Source organism: Asterias rubens, chromosome 18, assembly GCF_902459465.1.
Source record: "Asterias rubens chromosome 18, eAstRub1.3, whole genome shotgun sequence".
Lineage (NCBI taxonomy): Eukaryota > Metazoa > Echinodermata > Asteroidea > Forcipulatida > Asteriidae > Asterias > Asterias rubens.
This window is the reverse complement of record NC_047079.1, coordinates 11,744,449-11,767,659: the sequence shown is the minus strand read 5'-3', so window position 1 is coordinate 11,767,659 and position 23,211 is coordinate 11,744,449. Positions and strand designations below refer to the sequence as shown.

The 23,211-nt window shown below is 38.5% G+C and overlaps 2 protein-coding genes across 4 annotated transcripts in view; one reads left to right on the top strand and one right to left on the bottom strand.

Annotated features, from left to right (window-relative positions):
* Positions 1 to 217: 217 nt before the first annotated feature.
* On the bottom strand, positions 218 to 4,698 carry LOC117302523 (uncharacterized protein C1orf50 homolog). Its single transcript, XM_033786495.1, has 4 exons — positions 4,525 to 4,698; positions 3,630 to 3,745; positions 2,746 to 2,964; positions 218 to 1,826 (listed from the first exon to the last, which is right to left on the bottom strand). The coding sequence occupies exons 1-4, from the start codon at positions 4,550 to 4,552 to the stop codon at positions 1,617 to 1,619; spliced, it is 573 nt and encodes a 190-aa protein (XP_033642386.1). The 5' UTR covers positions 4,553 to 4,698; the 3' UTR covers positions 218 to 1,616.
* Positions 4,699 to 5,298: 600 nt separating this feature from the next.
* Positions 5,299 to 23,211, top strand: part of LOC117302521 (calmodulin-binding transcription activator 2-like) — a 59,504-nt gene continuing 41,591 nt past the window's right edge. For all 3 annotated transcript variants that reach the window (XM_033786491.1, XM_033786490.1, XM_033786492.1), the window contains exons 1-2: positions 5,299 to 5,329; positions 18,053 to 18,162. In XM_033786491.1, coding sequence (XP_033642382.1) covers positions 5,308 to 5,329; positions 18,053 to 18,162 — 132 coding nt within the window. In that variant the 5' untranslated portion in view covers positions 5,299 to 5,307. The remainder of the gene's footprint in view (positions 5,330 to 18,052; positions 18,163 to 23,211) is intronic.

Genomic DNA, 23,211 nt, shown 5'->3' with positions numbered 1-23,211 from the left:
TGTTTTCACTCCCCCTACTCCCCCCCCCCACCCAAAATGAGGTTTTAAAAGAAATCAATTTCCCTCTTGAGCCCTAGCCAAATAGCATGTGGAAAAGAAAGAAAAAAAATTGGGCGAGTCCTTTGACCCCCAAAAACGTTTTACAAAAATATTAATTGATGTCCTATGTAATACAAAACCAAATCAATGTACGTTTTGACAAAATGGAATTTGCAGGAATAATCAACAAAGTTTATTTACAATTCACAGAATTCAAAAGTTTTTTTGTTTTTTTTACAGATTTAAAACTGAATGAAGTAATCATTGTGGTTTGACCCATATAAGCACTGTCTACTCGGTACTTTGCCGAGTTCTGTGAAAAAAATCACAGGCTTACTCGGGTGGGATTCGAACCCATGACTTTTGCGATTTTAAGGCAGGGTCACACTACCCGCGTGGGTTTTATGGGTAAAATTCAAAATGAATATTCTATCCCTATGCATTAACATTTATTGAATGAAATACATTTTAACGAAATTACAGATGATGATTTAAGTAATTTATCAACCCATTAGTTAAAAGTAGCAGTGTTATTTCCCTCTGTATACCTACTTATTATTAGCATGGTAAAGATAGTAAGCATTCAGAGAAAAAAAAACTGTCTAAAATGCCCCGATTTGTTTAAAAATCAAATCCTTCCATCTCATTATAAAATACTCTCATTATCATTCTCATCATTTACATGTAATACAGATTCTTCAGATCTATTCTGCAACCACATGAAAATGCATCGCTTTCCGATTTTAGTTAAATTTTGTGTTTACAGGCTGCATGACGATACAGTGACACTATTTGGGTCCTTAAATCAGAGTGGGTTAAAATTAGTGGTCATAGCTGTAAAATTATTCTGAGTCAAAGAAAGAAAATATGAATTACTTCTCAAATGACACAGTGTTAAAAAAAAGAATGCACTTAATAATCAAATTGAAAAAAAAGTAATTTTGGTAAGCAGTTCTTATAGCGTGTTATAGGTCTGATCAGCCAAACATCGTACCATGGCAAATATCATTTTAACGTAAAAAAAAACTTTGACGACCACATCGGAGTTGGATGCCAAAAACAATTTTTTTAACCATTTTTGTTCCCAACACGTCAAATTAATTTTAAAATAATGTTTCACCTCTGAGTCATTTATAAAACAAACAGGACCTTAAGTCAATTTACAGGCCTGATACTTACTTTATGGTGGCAATGGAAACAATTGCATCCATGCCACTGGCCATCGCCTTGGTGCCCCTTCAAATGTTCCAGCAGAAATTTAAGTTTGCCTCATACAGGTGCACTTTTACTAAGGAAGAACTGCCTATACCCCGACATGAATGAAGTATCAAGTCTACAGCGATAATGAAAACGCTAACGATCATGACGCAAAGAGAACGCATTCTATTGGTTGAATTGCTCTGCGCAGAATGCGCACACACTCATTCAACCAATAGAAGAGGTTCTCTTTACGTATCGTTTTCGTTATTGCTTCAGTGTGACTTGGCCTTAACAATTTTTCCATAAAATAATTTGACATTACATTAAATACCCAAGCTGGACAAAAACCAGCCACAAAAATACTATCGTCCACATTTTCATTTGGTTTCATTGTTTCCTTCGATAAACAGCAGTCCATTGAAGTTTGGATCAGGGTTTTGCGTCAAGCAAGCCTGAGACGTTAAGACTTTATCAATAATTGCAATTTCTTGTCCTCGTCTCTCCATATCTTTCTCAGGAGTCCATGACATGTCATACTCAAGACGATAGCATCCTAGATACTCATGAGGACGACTCTTACCCCAATCCTGAAGGATAAGACGAAAAAAATCATTTCAGGTTAATCCGGAATTTGGAAGGCAACACATGCACAGTGAATCAGGTAGGAACTACCTGTATTAAAGGCACTGGTCACCTTTGGTAATTGTCAAAGACCAATTTTCTCCCTTGGTGTATCTCAACAAATGGAAGTGTCATGGCTGTTGTATTTGATCAGCAGAGTGTGGGTTTGAATCCCAGTCGTGACACTTGCTACGTAAAATTGGGGAGGACTGCTGATGATACTGTAATATTCTTGGTTGGGTTTGGGTCCTTCTTCCTCACAAACGTGCGGAGTAGTAGTAGTAAGTTAATCGGGAGGGCTTGAACTTGAAGTTGACGTTGAATAATTAAAGTTCGCCACAGAACAAACAAATGACAAGTTGAACTCGAAAGTAAGTTGATGTCACGATAAATGATTTTATTAAGAGTTCTCTTCTCGAACCCTCCTGTTCTCCAGTCTAGCTCAAACTAAACTCTTCCTTTTACATTCCTTTTCTTTATTCCAAACCTTGTTATTAATTATCTTCTAAATCACAATATTCTTAATTCCAAACCAACCGCGCGCACGCTCGCGCTTAGTAGTTAGCTCATGCTTTGCAGTTGGTTTAGGGTAGATCACTACAACTCCCAAGCCTACATCTGTATGGACTATAAAAGGGGTAACCCTGTTTCAGCCCTACATGTAAGAGTAGGTGGCAACGGCCCAGGATAAAATAATTGTAGCCCACACCTTGAAGTGGCCTTCAGGCCTTGTGTGTGGCGACTTGCATACAAAAAAAAATTTAAAAAATTAACGGCCTTGCCTTTTCCATATGTTCAAAGATGAAATTCCAGGCCTGAAAAAACCCCACATTGCAACCAAACGACTAAATTGAGTGATTAAAAGAGAATGCCTGACGTACTAACCTGAGGAGATAGGATTGAGAAGTAGTTCTGCCCAGATTGTCTTTTGTAGAGGTAGTACGTTTGCCCTGGTCGTTTCTTGATGTTACACGCTGCATGGTGCAACATGTTGTCTCGTTTAGCATCTTCTAAGACTTTCCGAGCTTGCTGCTGGAGGTAGCGGATCTGCTCAGCAATCGTCAAGAGTTTGTTTCCTGCGTTCGCCCGTGTGAATTCATCGGCCTGGAATGAATGGATAACAAGTAGATCTTGTTTGAGAATCTTTGTTGAAATGAGTAGAAAACCTTCCTAATTTATAGTCAATAAATAACTTTGAATATCTGCGAAAAACAACAACTCAGATGGGTTTGACACATCATACGAAAACCTAGCAACGAGCCACTCAACATTTTATGCTCTGTGCTCCCCATCGCATGGCCGGCACAAACAAGGTCGTCATCCCTACTGTTCCCTGTGTAGATAGCGGAAGATAAGTCTCCCCAAATTTTCTGCTCTCCCAGCTTGAGATTTGGAGAATAACACAAGACGGGAGAGAATGGGAAAAGCTTGTGTCTGCCTGTGTGCAGCTGACCGATGATGATGATAATCTGCGAACTCTTGAAGCAATTTCCTTAGTAATTTTAAGTGACATTTTGTTTCACCCAAAGAAATGCTGATAATGTTTCGGGACACAAGTCCAGGACTCTGACTTACAATGTAAACGGACGGTACGCCTTTTGTAATACTCTCAAACTTAATGAACATCAAATCTTACTTGGGCACTGTAGAGCTGTTGTTGATGTTATAAAACATTTCTAAAAATGACATCCTTCGTATAATGTAGTTTTGTAGAAAGAGGTATTTTGTTCACTAAAAAATTATTTGAATCAACTATTGTTTTTTTTTACCTTCTGTACAACCTTGGCTAACTCAACCAAGTCAGTAGGATCAGCAGCAACATTAGTTCTGTCATTGTGGACCAACTGAACACCCAAGGGTCGATCTTCCTTCTCCACTAAAGCAACTATTAAAAAAAAACATCAGAGAGAAGATGTTCGGGCACTGAATTTAGTAGTTGCGATAATGTAACCAAACCCTCCTCTGCCGTTGTGAGGAGGGTAACATTATCGCAACTATGAATTTAGGAATCTATCTCCCATTCCAATCACTTCACACACACCTCTAGTTGCGATATCGTAACCCTCCATCCTCCCTACAGGCCTTTTTGAATTACCTGAAAAAAGCCATGGCCCTGGCCATGGTGGCCCTTTAAAAAAATCCAATTTTTATATAATCAACATAGACTTCATGATTTTCCAAAAGTGGAAGTGCCTTTGTTGTTGGGGCAGGGGGACGAGGGGGGGGGGGGGGGGGGGAATGGCGGAACCGGGTATGGCATTTAAGGGTATCAATATACAAGTTTATTATAGGAAATTTTCGTTGTCAGGTTTACATTTACCTTGTTGGTTGACTTAGCATGGATCTGTAAGTTTGGACATAATGCTAAGAACTATAAGCTTCGTTCTGCTATCGCCTCCAGGCACCACTTGAGACGATAGCGGAACGAATGTCATTCTAATTTCTATGGGTTTGGTATACTCTTGGTTCTTATATATCGATTTCCGGCTTATGATGATGTGATGAAAGAGGAGGAGAGGTCGAGATTCAAGACAATAATCGGATCCCAATAATCAATCATTCATATCATAATCATAATTGATTGAATGATGAGTGATCAATCATTCATTGAGACATTATTTATTATTGAATTGTTTGTTGAAACTTGAATTTTTAAAAACTTACCAGTTGTTACGTCTCTTGATAAATTCATGTTTCCTATCGTCTGTGACTGTGGTTATTACTTAATGATGGTATAACAACAGTTGCGATTCACGTGGTGGGTGGGCACAAGATTGAAAGATAGATATTTGTATAATCACTATCACGAAAGTTGCGTAACGTAAGGATGGGACGTGTACGTCGTATGTACCGCACCGCTTAACATTACATAATGTATTTTGATGACAGCCCATAGAAATATAAACAGCGCCCCCACTTGACAGAAATGTGGTCATTCACGCCGCCTTTTTTTTGTTATAGATAAAACTAGCATTGTTTGAACCATTGTTTGAACACATTTTCGAGGAACAACTGTCATATTGCTGGTTTCTGAAATAGAACCAAACACCCTAATTTCGATCCAGTGATAATAATAATATATCCACATGTTAGAAAAGGAGTGACACCGCCCCCCATAGGGCCCAGCCCCCCCCCCTAAAAAAGTGTCTCAAGGAAAGTCTTAGACCACACCACACCTTCGATTATTGTCATGTCTTAGCCGATTTTACCTGCAGCTCGCAATTAAACAAACATTGTTTAGTCTCTACATGCAAATTTCCAGATGCTTTTAACCTACACTATTAGCCCAGTCAATAATATTTCCAAAAAAGGAGAAATAGTTTGGGCTTGAAATACTGACTAGCGCCCTCTTTTGACAAAAATATTACAACCAGTGTTATTAAAAATGTGTTGATAAGTGGTGCGCGCGCAATGCAATGTCAGTGAGCAAAATGGACATCAGAAAAGATGGAGCAAGGAACTAGTCAAGGTAAAAACAAATTTACGATATTTTAATTTTGAAAGAGAATTAAATAATTGTGCTTAGTTTGATGCTACGAATTGGAAGTACTCATACATAGATATACTTGTTGGGAAAGAAGATAATTTTGGAAGTCGGGAAAATATGTACTTGAATGATTTTGTTAGACTCATCTGCTCATCTTGTCGTCAATGTTTTTGACGGAACCTAAAACCATTTGTAAACGGGGCTGATGCGAGCGCGTTGCTGCTGCCTGGTTGACCGCAACAGACGACACAGTCAATTCTCTTCATATTTACACATGTATTGTGGTACCAAACCTGATGTGGAAAAGTTTCCGTATGGCGCCACCACTTTTTCATTCGAAATAAAATAATATAGTATCTAATTTACCTGATTGATATATCCCTTTTTGTACAAATGAGTGAAAAAGTGGTGGCGCCATACGGAAAGTTATCCCCTGATGTTTTAAGGCTTTGCAGCTTTTGTTAGAAAACCTCCTACCCTACAATCATATTCATATAGTCATACATCCAGAAGTGGACTTTGCTGAGTACCAGCGTGCTAGGTGTAGATTATGTGACAATACGACTATGTTAGTACGAGGGTCGAGGCAAAAAAAATGGCAAATGTAAATTTCTATTGAACAAGTTGAAGAAGGTCAGGGGAGGGGGTGGGGGAGGTCATGGCGGTTGCACTAAATACCGACAACTCACGTCCCCTCACGACAACTCACGACAACAATTTTTGAATGCACTTTTTAACAGAACATTTAAACGTGCATGTAATTCAACCGTTAAGTATGTGCAAAAGAGTCAAATGCATCTAAATCACTTTCAAACTGTTGAACAAATTGTATTTTTAATTAACTATAAAAAAAGTTTAGTAACGAACGGAAACATTCGCCATGTTGTCTTTCGACGTACAGTTGCGTACGTAAGCGCACATGCCGATTGAAACAAAAATCGCGGCAGTGTGAGTATCTTAAAACCCGTAGTCGCGCAACACATCAAACATGTCTGCGCCCAGGGTGGCTTCAAAACGCAGAGCAAGTTAGCGCTCTAGTCAGTATGTATAGCTCTTTGCTCTAACCTGTTCTCTATATCATATATGACTATAATGTAGGCAAAGTAAATTCTGTTTCAGGCAAAGGCGAGATTGTGCATAATTCGACTAGATGTTGTGTCAGTCAGCAGAGCTTTTAATTGCTGAACCAAAACAACATACCCAAAAATGTTTTTGTCAACTTTCTTGACCCGTGCTCGAAAAATTCATGCTTTCTTCAAGTTGGAATTCTCTGAAAATTCCATACAAATTGGCGAAAACAGAAATCGTAGCCTTAAAGTCAATGTGGTTTTTTTAAATTTTATATTCTATTAATTTGGAAGCCTTTATTAGGCTTTATTTGTTAAAGCATAACAACAACAAACAGTTTTTGGTTTGGGCATCAGAGTGTTTTTATCAGAATCATTTCATGTGTGAAACAAATAAAAGGTTTGTGGATGTGACGTAGAGCATCTTTAAACCACAATGTGTGTTAACAAAAAAAATGTTTACCAGTCCATTGGGGTCACTACATTTTGTACACTCCAATTACGTCAAATTGCGTGTCGTTGCAGTTTTGCCAATTAGTGGGGTTACACAAAAACAGTCAAGTTAATACACAAACAAATTCGGGGAGGGGAAACTTGAGATCAAATTAACAAAAATTATGAAAGATAACAATTTTACGAATGCCCTAGATTGCACAGTACCCTTTAAAACCAAAGATAAATACCAATTACATTCAAACGTTCAAAGGACCTTGTTTCAATTCAGCGTTCTTTATAGGCAAAACCCCCACAATTTGTGTCCAGAATGCCCCACAGTTTAAAAAAATTTGGATGAGATGAGACTCCTGTATGTAAATGTCTGAGTGAAATGTTTGAATGCATTGAGGAAAGAGGGGTTTCCTGCATGCTGAAACTGAAAGTAAACAACCAGGATTTGTCTTTACAATGTTTGCATCATCACTTACTGTCATTATGTAGAGTGCAAGCATGGACTTCTGATCCTATGTTTGCCCAAAGACTTAACTTGTTTTGAGAAGTAACACTTTACTGTTAACTGACTAGCAGATGCTTTATTCAGCAATGTAAATCATGCCTGATGTTTCATTCTTACATGAATAAAGTCAGAGTTTCCTTTGTAGTAAGCACAGTAAAGTCTCTTCAATTGTAGAACATATACAGAAGTTGTATTTGAATGTTTGTTGGGGCACCAAGGCAATTGCCCATGATCCTCCCATGAAGTATTAGAAACTGCAATATAAGGACAAACACAAACAACAAAGAAGTGAAAATGCCCAGTTTCAACAACTTGTTTGTTGGGAAGCAATGCATTTTTGTAAAGATTTTATGACAGGCCTGACACCTCCAGAAGCAACCGAAGGCGATTGCCTCCCAGCCCCCTGGTCATTGCCTTAGTGCCTTGAAATGCTCCAGTAAAAATTTACAATTTCCTCATAATAGGGTGTTTTGTACCAAAGTCATTGTTTCCCTCATATGGTTTCACTTGATGTTTCACTCAATGTTGTTTTCCTCATTGTTTCACACATTGATTATCATTGTTTCAACCATTTTGTCAACCATTGTATCAACCTTTGTTTCACTTTTTGTTTTACTCTTTGTCTCACTCATCATTTCCCTCATTGTTTCACTCATTGTTTCACTCATTGTTTCACTCATTGTTTCACTCATTTTATCAACCTTTGTTTCACTTTTTGTTACACTCATTGTCTCACTCATTGTTTGGTTGTTTCACACATTCAGGCCTGATACTTCACGGAGGCAACGAAGGCGATTGCCTCCGTGTCCCATGGTCATTGCCTTGGTGCCCTTGAAATGCTCCAGTACAAATTTGCAATTTCATCATAGGGTGCCCTTTACCAAGAAGAAAATACCTTGGTGCCCTTGCCCTTTCAAAAACGAAGCATACATCCCTGCACATTGTTTCTCATTGTTCCAACCACTGTTTCACTATTTTAAACGCATTACATGTACTTGCTAATTGATGAGCTAACTCATATACTTTGAGGAAAAAACACACAATGTGCTATTGTTGATAGGGCCGTTCATCAGACAAACCAATGACATGAGTGTTACCAAGGTTACCTATACAGTACCTTGCACCATGCAGAGTAAATCCGCTAATATGTGTGATAACAAACAAAATAGTTGTTTTCATAAAATACGCAGTGACCAGAATGTTTTCTCTTGAGCAGAATCTGTAAATCAATAATGAACTAAAAGCAAATAAAATACAGCGGCATTGGGGCTTTCAAGAAAAGAATTACTGTAAAAGCTTTTACCTGAACTTAATAAACAATTGACATAATTCAAACTTGTCAACTTGTTTATGACGTTCATATACTCTCCCCACCCATTGTCAATCTTTTTAATTTTATAACCATTTAGAATTTCTTCTTTCATAAAAAGTTTAATGCCCTACAGACAAGCTCACTGTAATTTTATTTCCATCGAAGACATTTGGAGCTCTTTTTTTAATTACGCTGCCCTTTTATTCAGAATGGAAAATGTCTCTCCTGTTCAAAAGAGAACAAAGCTGATGGCTCGACGCTGTTCACTTTAATGCCAATATAATCCTGTAGTATCGTGATGGCTAATGGTTGAGTGATAGCTGGGTTTGTAAAGCCCCTTTCACACCCAAGAGTAATTTAGCAAGGGTCCCTTGCTAAATTATAGCATGGTTATAAAATTTACCTTGTGTAAAAGGACAAAAAAATTTTTACTGTCCAAGTTCCCTTGTAAAATAGTGTCAAACATTGCAAAATTTTACATCCAAGCTAAAATTAATCAAGGGACCCCAGTTAAAGTGCTGTCGTGTGAATAGAGCTTTAGTGGAGTCTTGTGTCATCTGTGTCTGGAGGGAATGGCTCGGTCATTTCTCCCCTACTCATCACATATTGATCTCTAGAATCATGACATATTTAAGTGTCTCTTGCTGAACATTCATACATCAATGATAGGATAAAGTGGAAATATGTACGCTTCAAAGGAAAAAGGGAAGGCAATTTCCCATCAGTGTGATGACTTAATTATCATCTCCAAGGCCTTGGTAATGGTTACTTACACAATATACATGTAATAATAATAATAATGCATAATATAATGCCATCTATCTAGTGTACAAGACCCTATTCCGAGGCGCAGAACAAAAAAAACCAAAAAAACAATACATACAACAAAAAAGAAATGTAGAACATAATACAAAATTATACAATGAATAATCTACTGTCAAGACATGTAACGAGCTAAGTGTAAGAGGATTTAAATAAATGAGTTTTAAGCAAGTTTTTAAACAATGGAAGAGAACTACAGAGCCTGATGTTATTAGGTAAAGCGTTCCAAAGTTTAGGAGCACAAGCGGAAAAGGAACGATCGCCATATGATGAGGAAGTTCTAGGAATAGTTAAAAGGGACTTAGCAGAAGAACGAAGAGTGCGAGAGGGGGCATAAGGTACAAGGAGATTTGCAATATAAGACGGAGTCAAGCCAAACTGAGATTTAAATGCAATAAGTAGAATTTTTAATTGAATTCGTTGTCGAATTGGTAGCCAGTGAAGTTCCTGTAATATGATCATGTTTTTTAGATTTTGTTAAAAAAAAACCAGGGGAAATTGCAAAGATCTTAAGTAGTTTAGGAAGACGTGTTTTCATTGTTGAAGACCTTGCAAACATGGACAGTATCTCACAAAACACTACGATTATTTTCGATGAGTCGTCTAGATTGGTGTCATCAAGCAGCAATCTTAAGCCCCTTTCATACGAGAGCAATTTAGCAAGGGTCCCTTGCTAAATTGTTGCATGGTTGTAAAATTATACAACATGTACTTCGTGTGAAAGGACAACAGTTTGTTCTACCTGTCTAAGTTATCTTGCAAAATCTTGTCAAACATTGCTACATTTTACAACCATGCTAAAATTAAGCAAGGGATCCCAGTTAAATTGCTGTCATGTGAATAGCACTTTAGAGGTAAAAACAATGAAGAAACAGAGACTTTACATATTATGCGCGTCACACTGGATGAGCAACCTTCTTTTGACCTCTAGCTGTGGGCGCCCTCCTCTAATGACATCATGTCCATATTGCCAGGCCTGATACTTCAAGGTGGTATTGAAGGCAATCTCCTCCATGCCCCCTGGTCATTAATGGCCTTGGTGCCCTTTAAGTGCCCCAGTAGAAATTAACAATTTCCTCATAGGCTGCCCTTTACCAAGGAGAAAATGCCTTGGTGCCCTTGCCCTTTCAAAGACGAAGGAGCAGACAGGCCTGTTTTGTCACAGTGATTGGTATTGTCACATTTTGAATAACATTATGAATGATTCATTGAGTAACTCTAAAAGATAGACTTTTGGTTGTGCTGAAATATTGTCGTTTTGTGGCAGCCCATGGCTCCCATTGTCCCAGGGCCACATATCCCTCGTACCCTGTGGCCTTTCAGATAAACCTACACTATAAAGAAGGACCAGTCAGATGTTACTAACGGGGTAAACATCCAGTAATTAGTGCTCTCTTTCATGAGTCCTTTCATTATAGACCCAAATAAAACATGAAGTAAATAATACCTGATTGGAGTAATACAAGAGCACAGTCTCTAATGGGCATGTAGACTGTATTACCAAGTCTATTAATAACTTCTACCTAGGTCCCCTGCCTAGTTACCCCCTACTGTACTTGATCTTTGTGTGGATAAAGACTTATGTATGCCGATTGCCCATGACATTTTCAAAGGATTGAAAATGTCACTGTAGGCTAACTTCAGCTTGGCACTACAATAGGTTAGTCCTCGGTCAGTAGGGTTGCCAGATATTCAATGCACATTTTTATACAAGACCTTTTAAGCACAAACACTGCACAACTTATCTGAACAGTGTACCCATTACAGCCATAGTTTTACATCCCTAATTTTTTACATGAAAAATATGCATGGTGTATCGAGTTCTAAAGTAACGGTCGCCAGCTCACCAAATGCAAGTGAAACAATGCCATGCGAAGCAGAATACTACCACTGTTGTTTAGTAGTCCATGAGCCAGTCGAAATTTGGTTTAGGTACAATGTAACGTTAGTCCAGATAAATGTCTGGAACTAAAGTTGACTTTCACTTTATACAAAGTTTCTTAATCAGGAACTACAAGTTTAGAATGCACCTGTACCTCCTATATGTTTGATTCCTTGCATGCAATAAATAGTAAACATGCGAGTACAACCCTCTTTTGTGGGAGTGTTGGCTCTGAAAAGAGCGGTTTGATCTGGACAGTTCGAAGAGTAATTGCTCGCCTTCAAGAGAGAAAAAAGACGAGCAGAGTATACTGTTTGAAACATCGAGACCAAACCGGCTCTTTTCAGAGCCAACACTTCCTCAAAAGAGATTTAAAACACGGTTGTTATATCCGCAAGTTTACCATTTATTTATATTTTATTCCTGTACTACTTGGAAAATGATGTTCATGTTATTTGACATCTTTATACGTGTAGTTTATGATAAAAGATCTCCTAACTGTGGAGTGTCCATCAACAGTTTTTCTCGTCAATCAATACATTAAAGATGTTGATCGTCTATCAGCCCCAATTACCAATCAAAACCCATCTGAATTTGACCTCCTCTGCTACCCAAATTGACAGATGAGTACCCGTAATATCGTCTCCACTGAAGGATTGATCGAATGGGCCCTCCATGGTCTCTCATGCCATCCATGCCTAATTGCCTGTCTACTTTGAGCGGTTGCGGTTTAATTTACAACGTATGTCATTAGGACAGGACTGGCATTTTGTTTTTGAAGGGGGCAAGGCCATCATTATGCAACTAGGGCACAGCCATGGGGAAATCTTTAAAGTCCAGCAGCCGGTTTCACGAAACTTTACGCAACTGCGTAAGTCCACTTGCGCATTGTTTATGGTGCAAGTTGCTCCATAAACGTTGCGCAAGTGGACTTACACAGTTGCGTAGAGTTTCGCTAAATCGGCTGCAAGAGAATATTTTGAAGGGGGCACTGCGGCCAAGACCAGAGCAAGAGAGGGCATGACCTCCATACATACTGTAGATTGTCCAGGTCTGAACCCAAACTCTAAATGTTATTTACAGTGTGAATATCAGGCCTGGTATTTCACTGGGTAAGCAATTGCCCCATGTGCCCCATGCATGCCCTGGCCAATGTCTTGATGTCCCTTGAAATATTCAGGTAGAAATTCAAGATATCCTCATGACATCAACCAGTGCCCTTACAATTTTACGTACAAAAACGAACAGGCCTTGATTACTGTTGACTGTTTGCAAACTAGGGCTGACACATTCAAGCATTAGAAGTAATTGTCTCCATACCCTTGGTCCTTGCCTCGATGCCCTTCAAAATGCCTCAACGGAAGCACCATAGTGTATTAATTTAAGAAGTGTTTGCCTAATGAGAAGTTATGGGCTCATCATTGAGAGAGTAGGCCTAATGCAATTCATACTTAAAAAGAAACGTTGACATCATAAATTGGCAAATATTCACAGCCAAACAAGAATCTAGATGTTCACAGCCGTAGTCCATACATACAATTTTGTGTCCCCTGGTTTGCCTGTTAACCCAGTTACAACCTACATGTACTAGTCCATCATATGAAGTCAATATTATGTGTAGAGGGATAGATGAGTGAGTGATAAAATAGATACAGGTTTTGCCTTAAGCCCAACTGGCCTCCTTCCTTGGCCGAGTTGTACTTCAAATTGTTTGGCGTATCATTTTTAAAGGGAACCAATAAGCCTTTTTGAGATATGGCGAACACAATGCTACAACACTATAAGGTTTGGGTAAATTTGTCTGTATACACTTACATCTAAACCAAATAGCACACTCCTATCACATCCGCCATACCTCAAAAAGGCTTATACTGCCCCAACTCTGTAAGAATCCAACTTCATGTTTTGTTTGATTATGTTAGACTGAGGCAAAGCTCTCAACTCTCCCTGATTCCGCGGAAAGGTCCCTGAAAATTTGAAAGTCTCCCTGATTAAAGGCAGTGGACACTATTGGTAAATACTCAAAATAATGATTAGCATAAAACTGTCCTTACTGACGAGTAATGGGGAGAGGTTGATGGTATTAATCATTGTGAGAAACGGTTCCCTCTGAAGTGCCATAGTTTTCGAGAAAGAAGTAATTTTCCACGAATTTGATTTCGAGACCTCAGATTTAGAACTTGAGGTCTCGAAATCAACCATCTAAACGCACACAACTTCGTGTGACAAGGGTGTTTTATTATCTTGCAAGTTCGATGACCGATTGAGCTCAAATTTTCACAGGTTTGTTATTTTATGCATATGTTGAGATTAACCAACTGTGAAGACTAGTCTTTGACAATTACCAATAGTGTCCACTGCCTTTAAGGAAATGCTTTTACTTTCCCTGATTGTTGTACAAAATCTCCTTGATTGCAAGATGCAAATGTTGGCATACTGAACTGGGGCCTGTATTTAAATTGATTAATGCTTTAAAAGGGAAAAGGCTTCCATCTACATGGAAGGAAACTATATAATAAATTTGTCCTCTTTAATTCAAACTTGATCCTTCATTTATAAAGGATCAATGAATGAAGGGAGATGAACATTTTGAAATTGTTCCGAAGCCTCTCAAATCCCCTTTCTATTTTGATTACTTCAACTGAACCAAATACACACAGCCAAATGGTTGAATCCGTCTTGAATGGCACGGGTCCAGGTATCTGAGCGGTTAAAAGGTTCACAAATCTATTCTCATTCTGAATTCAAATTGAGTTCATGTTCCTAATATAGGGATTTTCGATCCTGCCCAGATAGCCAGTAATCTGGACTCTATTAAATTCAAATTATATGAAGAAATATGCATAACCATGGCGACGGGTGAAAATACACAGATATTAGGTGTGATTGATTGTGTTGCCCATGCATGTCCACACATTGATCAGTGTTTTCGCTCCTGGACGAAAAGGTTCAATTCATGCAGTACCTGCACAATTGAAGCTTTAGTCAGATTTTCCAATTGTTGTAGCCCTTTGAAAAATCTGGGAAAAAACTGTTTATGAACCTGGAGCCTTAAAAGTCTATTAAAACCTTTGTGTACATGTACAGATGTAGGTCAGCCTTTTATATTGTGCTCAATAAAATATGACTACTTTTTTCTAAGCACCACTTATACAACATGCCTGGCAATTGCAAAACTTGTGGATAGGCAGGGCCCAATTTCATAGAGCTGCTTAGCACAAAAATTTGCTTAGCATGAAATTTTTTCCTTGATAAAAACAGGATTACCAACCAAATTTCCATTTGTTGCAGATTGCTTGTTACAGGTATTTAGCTGTTGTTTGCTTATCCTGAAAATCACATGGAAATTTGGTTGGTAATCCTGTTTTGATCATGGCACAAATTTCATGCTAAGCAAATTTTTGTGCTTCGCAGCTCTATGAAATTGGGCCCTGGTCTGTGCAGAACATTGTTGTAGGTCTGCACTACACTGTATGTGCCCTACAATGTATTTTTTATTGTTGACACTATTTACTGATGGGCAATTTCACCTTGATGACAGAATGTGACTTTGAACATTCCAGGGTCATATCAGATTTTGTTCATGTCAGATTTTGTTCATAATTACCAAAAACAAATGTAAAAAAAAAAGATTTGTAACAGCATCAGCTGAACAAGTTTTGAGGTACTGGGAGTGTACATTGTACAATATGTACTCCCCTTTCTTCAAATCAAATGTGGGTATTTTAAAATACCATGCAACTCACTGTTCAATGCAACTCCCATGAAATGTAAATTTGTTTTGTTTTTGCCCTTTTTGCTTGTGATGTTTTGTTACAGACTTGTTTATTTGTTTGTTTAATAGTTGGGTTTCTGAGGTGCCTAGAGTTTGCATGCTACATGTAGTTTACAGCGGCGGCATCTACGTTATGTGTGCAGATGGTTTTTGTATTGTGACCTTCGCGATGTAAAGTATGAAAAATACTTTGAGCATGTGGTGATACAATTACCATTTAACTGTTTGTAGAGACAAGACAGATGTGTTAATTATTCAAACATTTATGTAAATAAATAGGCTTTGTTGTCTATTGCTTGATCATGGTCAATAACATAATATAGTAATCATCATTAAATTTTAAAGAAAACTTGTTTGAAATTTGAATCCTGGACCCGGTTTCATGAAGCTGGTTACCTGTTTGTCAATTTTTGTGCTAAGCAGAGAAAATGGGCAATCTAAGCACGTTTACACAAAATGTGTACAGTGGGCTAATTGTCAAAGACTGGTACCCAAACTTCATGTAATATCTTAATCTGACCCAACAAAGCCTACAGTATTTAGAATTCAGAAAAAAAGAAACTCGTGAAAATTGTTTTCTTTTCACCCAAAAATGTTGAATCTGAGAAACTAGCCAGCGGACCACCTGGACTAAACTTTGACTTTTCCTCAGATATTTAAACTGGCACCACTGTATCTAGGGAGAACACAGACTCTCCCATACATAACATCAGGGATCAGGGAAAATTACCCAGTTACACGTGGTACAAAATTTAGAATTCAGAAAAAATAAACTCGTGAAAATTGTTTTCTTTTCACCTACAAATTTTGAATCTGAGAAACTAGCCAGCGGACCACCTGGACTAAATTTTGACTTTTCCTCAGATGTTTAAACAGGCATTTGGCCAGTGCACCACTGTATCTAGGGAGAACACAGACTCTCCCATACATAACATCAGGGAAAATTACCCAGTACACATGGTACAAAATTTACCTGGTACACATAACTCAGCGAACCCAGCGTTACCATGGGATCAACTTGGTAACCATAGCTGTTTATTGTTCAGCAACAAGCAGCCATGCAGAAACCTTGCAATTTAGTAAATTACCTTGGTCTGTCTGTCTCTACTGTCTATAGATGCTCTAATAGTCTTTCATTGTGGCTTTATTGAGAGTGTACACAGTATGGGAAATGGAAAGCCAGTTAGCTCACTACTAAGTGTGTTTTTTAAGCCTTTCTAAACTGTAAATAGTGTGTCATATTATAGATTGATAATTGAAGGTGAGCAAACAATGCAAATGATGCTGTAAGTAATGTACTATTAGTTAAGATAGTACAATCTTCACACACATACATTTAGTACTTAACAATGTAGGTAACATGGCAGGGTGATTTAGTACAGCACATCATCTGTACTTTCATGACTTAAGTAATTTATAATAAATTTATTGAAAACATATTTTTCAATAGCAACATGTCTACGCCAGTACAATGTAGCTCCTAAGGCTAATAAAGTTATGTAGTTTTAATCTGCTATAATAGTATTACGAAGAAAAATAATTTTCTATAGTTGGAATAAGACTATACAAAAAAATAGATGATTTTATTGCTTTTTATTCTTTGCATAATTGTACTGCTCACGGTGGAGTTAAGTCTATTGTTGTTGCAAGACTTCTAACGTACAACATACATGTACATGTGTACAATGAATTTCATAGTGACAGTGAGCTTTTAAAGACACTGGACACCTTTGGTAATTGTCATAGACCAGTCTTCTCACTTGGTGTATCTCAACATATGCATAAAATAACAAACCTGTGAAAATTTGAGCTCAATTGGTCGTCGGACACAAAGTTGTGTGCTTTCAGAGACCTCAATTTTTAATTCTGAGGTCTCGAAATCAAATTCATGGAAAATTACTTCTTTCTCGAAAACTACATACTACTTCAGCTCTCCATTACTTGTCACCAAGTAAGGTTTTATGCTAATCATTATTTTGAGTAAAATTTACCAATAGTGTCCACTGCCTTTACACTATGAACAGAATAATAAATAATTTTTTTTACATCCAACAGCGCAGCGCAAGCACCAATAACATGATGAGTAGGAAATTAGAAAAGAAAACCCCAAACGAGAAACCCAATCCTTACAACAGCAAGGTCCAGATCAAGAATCGGAACCTGTGTCCACAGCATAAAGGCTAGCCTGAACATCCGACGTCACACTTCGAGGCTCGTGAATAACGCTAGAGACCTGCCTCCTAACCGGCGTGTACTTTCACCTTTGACCTCATTCATTTCACATAGAGATACGCAGTCAAATTATATTGCGGACGTGACAGCAGTGTACCATTTGGGCATCTATGGAAAGCTCTTGTCACTGCACGTATTATTGTACCCAATGGAATCACTGGATCTGACAGCAGGGACCTGTCTAGGGGCCCAGTCTACATAAAGGCAGGAAATAATCCTCCAAGACAACCTTGTCCCCAAAACAGGCCTGATGCATCACTTGCCTTTATCCCCCCACTGCGGGCAGCTTTGGGTGCTCTCTCTCTCTCTCTCCACCCTTTTATTCCGTAAAGATCAAATTCTGAAAAACTGATACAACCCTAATAATGCTCCAGAATGCAGAGTAGCCCTAGCTTTTAAAACCACAAATAAATGTTATATTTGGCTTCATGCTCGCAAGTTTCCGAGCATTCTTTCGCGCTTTGCACTCAGTCAGAGTTCAGTTTGTTTTTCTCATCAGCCTATCTCATCCCTGTCTTAATATTCTTCTGCCTCTTCCAATTAAATCTCTCGAGTAAGTATCCAACCTTTACCAACTGTAACTCATCCAGCCGCATTCAACATGGACTAATGTAACGTGAATCCCTAAATAATCAAGGGTTCTTTTGTTATTCTTGTCTCCAGCTACAGGTTGGCCCGGCCAGACTCAGAATATCGTCTTACCTGAAATCCTTGGGCAGATCCCATGGGCTACGGAGCTCCGGTGCCTTAGACATCGATGGAATACCAATGAGGTATGTTATTACATTCAGGTTAATGCATTCTTAAATCCATCTGGAAACCCTGATTGCCGACGACTACTGGTTTTAAAGAGAGGCGGCCATCTGAGATCTCAAGAATTGGCCTTGATGCCCCTTCTTACATTCATGGATCTATCTGTCACCATGGTAACCAGTGGTATACTACTGGTTACTGAGAGAGGGTAATCCCAGATCTGAGAGTTTGTTTTCACAACATGAAGTTTCCTACCTATGTATGTTTATGAAGACCTACATCTTGTTGGCCTTGATGCCCCTCCTTGCATTCTTGTATCCATCTTTAACCAGTGATTGGCGACTACAGTACTACTATTACTCAGAAATTGGCCTTGGTGTCCCTCCTTGCATTCTTGTAACTATCTGTGACCATGGTAACCAGTGATTGCCGACAACTACTGGTTAAAGAGAGACAGCGTTCTCGAGTCTCAGAACTTGTATTCATAACATAAAATTCACTACCAATGCAGACCTGGGTGGCTCTGGAGGGTCATGGCCTCTGTTGCCCTAGTCTTGGCCTTGATGCCCTTTCTTGCATTCTTGTTTTATCTGTAACCAGTGATTGCGGACTATAAAGAGAGAGGGTAACCTCAAAACTCAGAAATTATATTTACAACAGGAAATGTATTTAGACCCTGGAAGGCCACATCCGGCCATAATCGTTGATGCCCTAGTCTTGGCCTTTCATGCATTTTTTCTTAGGATTGCAAAGAGCTTTTGATAATTGAAGGAAAGTTAGGTCCTGGAAATTTATCTTTGGAGAGGGCAAGGGCAGGGTACTTCATATTACAAAGGGCACTTTGAGTGAAGGGGCACCAAGGCAAAGACATTCGCAAACATTGGCCTCTGTGTAATTCCAACAGCACAGAGGCATTTTCTTTTTGAAGGGCAGCCGATGAGGAAGTTGTAAATTTCTACTGAAAGCATTTTAAGGGCACCAATGCAATGACCAGGGGGGCATGGGGGCATGGGGGCAATCGACTCTCTGTTCCATCCAAGAATTATCAGGTGACAATGCGTCTTTAATGTCTGCTCTGTTCATTATATTCAAGCAGTTTATTTACAAGCTGGTTTGGAATTGTCCAACCTTCAGAAGCTTATAAGAATCACAATCCTTGAGTGTTCATGGAGCACATCCAAAACAAACAAGACCAATTCTAATCAAAATAGGTGCGCTTGATTTAAGAAAACAACATTTTGCCATGCAGGCAACAATTTCTATTAAGGCGTTAGTGTGGTCTTATATTTTTTGAAGAGAAAGGCATTTAAAAAGAATGTTTTTGATGCATGCGGTTGATATCACTAATTGTTTGTTTGTACACGTACAAATATTTTGCCTTTTAAAACATTCATACATTGTACATTTGAAAATTTGTAGGTTTATCAACATTTAAAGACAGTGGACACTATTGGTAATTGTCAAAATCCAGTCTTCTTACTTAGTGTATCTCAACATATGCACAAAATAATAAACCTGTCAAAATTTGAGCTCAATTGGTCATCGGAGTTGTGAGATAACTATAAAAGAAAAAACACCCTTGTGTGCTTTCAGATGCTTGATTTCGAGACCTCAAATTCTAAACTTGAGGTCTCGAAATCAAATTTGTGGAAAATTACTTCTTTCTCAAAAACTACTTCACTTTAGATGGAGCCGTTTTTCACAATGTTTTATACTATCAACCTCTCCCCATTAATCGTTACCAAGTGAGGTTTTATGCTAATAATTATTTTGAGTAATTACCAATAGTGTCCACTGCCTTTAAAGATTTTCGTCAGGGAAATATTATTGTAATCTAGTAGACTGCCCTAGGATACATGTAGCCTGTGTTTTACCCCTACATGTACATGACTCTTAAACTACAGAGTATACAGGGCTTATCACATGGTGTAAGGAAACAATATGAGATTGCCGTTTCTTGTTCAAGATTAGTTACATAATTCTGAGATGATACATGTTCATGCCTGGAATTTCATTTCTGAGAGAGCAAGGCAATGTTCACTTCCATTGTGAATCATGAAGTCTTTGGGAAACTTTTAAATGGGCACCAAGACCAGAGCTGCAGAGGCAATTGCTTCCATAACCTTGACGATTGCCTTTGTGCCCCTTAAAAATTTACTATTCGCACTTAGACATGTTAGATTTAGATTGCCCTTTATCAATGACAAACTACCTCGTTTAAAAATCGACCTGAGTTTTAACTGGTTCATTTGACGTCTCCTTAAAAAATCTCACAGTCTTGTATTTTAAAGATTATAGAGATGAATTATGTGAAATGAGAAGTTGAACGTTGCATAGCACGCATCATCACCCAAGCAACACTATCATCAGTTGAAACTAGGCCTAGTTGAAGCCTTTTAAGTTTGACTGCCGTAACACTTTGGACTACGATCAGGAGCAATTCACCAAGTCGGCGATTATAGTGCAGGCCTGATTCATCGTGGAGGCGATGAAGGCGATTGTCTTCATGCCCCCTGGTCATCGCCTTGGTGCCCTTGAGTTGCTACAGTAGAAATTGACAATTTCCTCATAGGGTTCCCCCGTTAACCAAAGAGAAAATGCCTTGGTGCCCTTGCTCCTTCGAAAAACACAGCAAACAGGCCTTACAGTGTCTGCATATTATGGCCTTGTCACACACATCAATTTGTTTGCAAAGAGCGAGCAACTGCACTGCGAGCAAAAACGGAACACTTTGGTGGCACTTTTTTCTAAAGAGAGTGTTGCAATTCTCACTTACTGTAGATTGTGTGAAAATAGAAAGCTGAATAATTATTGTTTCTTCACGACTGCCTGGAACTGCTTGCCTGAATAATTGCCTCAAGTGGATTGACAAGTTCATTGTTGGTTTAAGAATCCATTTCTGGCTTGTCTTACGAGTTAATTATGCCATTAGAGTACTTTTATAAAAAAAATAGAACAAGGGCATCAGTATAATGCGCCATGAAACTGTACATGAGCGCATGATGTACAAAATCCCTAATGTATTACTGCGCTCCATTTAATTTAAGTCCAGGCAATTTAGTCCCGAGAACTCAAATCCAATTATGTGTGTTACAAAATTGACCTACATGCACAATGTAGGTCTGTACAAACCACGCAGAAAAGCCTCCGTACATAAACAGCGAAGGAGGACAACTTAAACATTGACAAACATTTTACAGACGTTGAAATTAATTTGGGCACACCATCTGTGGGATGAGGATTGGTGGATCCATCAGCGAGATGAGAAAACACCCTAGGCCTGATCACAACACCTGGCAAAGAAGTATCTAGGGCTAGAGTTTGGCTGTGAGACTACTTAGAAATGCAGTCACGGTAAAAATGTAGCGTTAAAGGCAGTGGACACAATTGGTAATTACTCAAAATAATTATCGGCATAAAACCTCACTTGGTAACGAGTAATGGGGAGAGGTTGATAGTATAAAACAATGTGAGAAACAGCTCCCTCTGAAGTGACGTAGTTTTCAAGAAAGAAGCAATTTTCCATGAATTTGATTTCGAGACCTCAAGTTTAGAATTTGAGGTCTCGAAATCAACCATCTACATGTAAATGCACACAACTTCGTATGACAAGGGTGTTTTTTCTTTCATTATTATCTTGCAAGTTCGATGACCGACTGAGCTCAAATTTTCACAGATTTGTTATTTTATGCATATGTTGAGATACACCAACTGTGAAGGCTAGTCTTTGACAATTACCAATAGTGTCCACTGCCTTTAAAAATGCAGTCACGGTAGAAATGTAGTGTTGAGGCCGTCCTAAACATGCAGAGACGTGTAGAACATATGGTACAGGGGGGACTTCATATTTCAACGACTCCAAAAGATGTCAATGAATGCTCGAAACAAAAAAGCAAGCTTCAAGCCTTTTATCATTTGAAACTGACAACCCTTTAGTCTGAATAAATGCATTTGAAATGAGATGAATTTAAAGCCATCGGCATGTCCCTACTCTAAAACCAGCAATATTCCCAGAGCACTGAATCCTACTGTAAAGTATAATTTATAACTGAAGTACCTCCTTAACACCAAGGATATCTATAATGCTCCGATCGCAAAGTTCATTTGCCGCTCGTTAGCGAAATACCACTTGGGCTAATGAAAGGAAAACACGCTGTTAACGTCCCTGATGGCAACACGGCGAGTCTTACGCCAGCCGCGTTGGCAACATCAACCAAAGATGCCATTAATTCCATCCATAATTATCAGTCGAGATCATCCTCCATTACCATGGCACCAGTAGGGGGCCAATTTCTCACCCGTCGCCGAGCGCCGGCGAGCAAAACTTTCCACTTCGAAACAAATTGCTCAGCATTTTATTTCTGAGTTGGGTGTATGAATTTCAAAAAGGTCATGTTTTGTGTGTCAAGTATATTTTCTGAGAAAAGCTGTTGCAAACAAAAGGACGGATGGTATAACCGTATAAAATGCAAACAATTAGTTTCGACCCTCGCAGAGTCTTTCTCAAAGAGTTTGACTGGTTTATTCATATTTTCAAGCCCTACACGAAATGCTGTGTCTGTTGACAACTTCAATCTAGACTTCTCGACTCCAGTTGGGTAAATTATTCCAACTTGACTTTGTCTGTAAGCGGCAGACACTCTTGTTGAAATGTTAAACGTGACCTTGGCAGTCAAATTCATTGGAATCTTGTATAACATTATGTACATTGCAGCCATTATGTAAATATGTCAATAATTATTTTATAACTTCAGTACAGTATGACAGTATACATTTGGTTTGCGGTAACACCATGTGTGTGAAAATTTGGCAATGCCGGCATGGCACATTTTTCTGATTTTTGACTAAAAATTCCAACTTCATAAAATTCTCAATATGTACTTGCCAGGTGCAGTTTTTGCTAGAGAACTGTCTTGCCATTTATATTCTACTACTACGGAGTAGATTTATCAGATTATTTGGGAGACTTCTCAGTTCTGGACAGAACTGCCATGCTTAGTAAATTGGCTTGGACTACTACTTTGGCTTATATGATCGTTATTAACTGCCGTACTGCGAAGTGAGTTCTA

Coding starts and splice junctions, on each gene's coding strand:
- LOC117302523 (XM_033786495.1), bottom strand. CDS start 4,552: ATGAATTTATCAAGAGACGTAACAACTG. Junction 3,746..4,524: donor ATCAAGAGACGTAACAACTG/GTAAGTTTTTAA, acceptor TTTTTTTAATAG/TTGCTTTAGTGGAGAAGGAA. Junction 2,965..3,629: donor TAGCCAAGGTTGTACAGAAG/GTAAAAAAAAAC, acceptor CATTCATTCCAG/GCCGATGAATTCACACGGGC.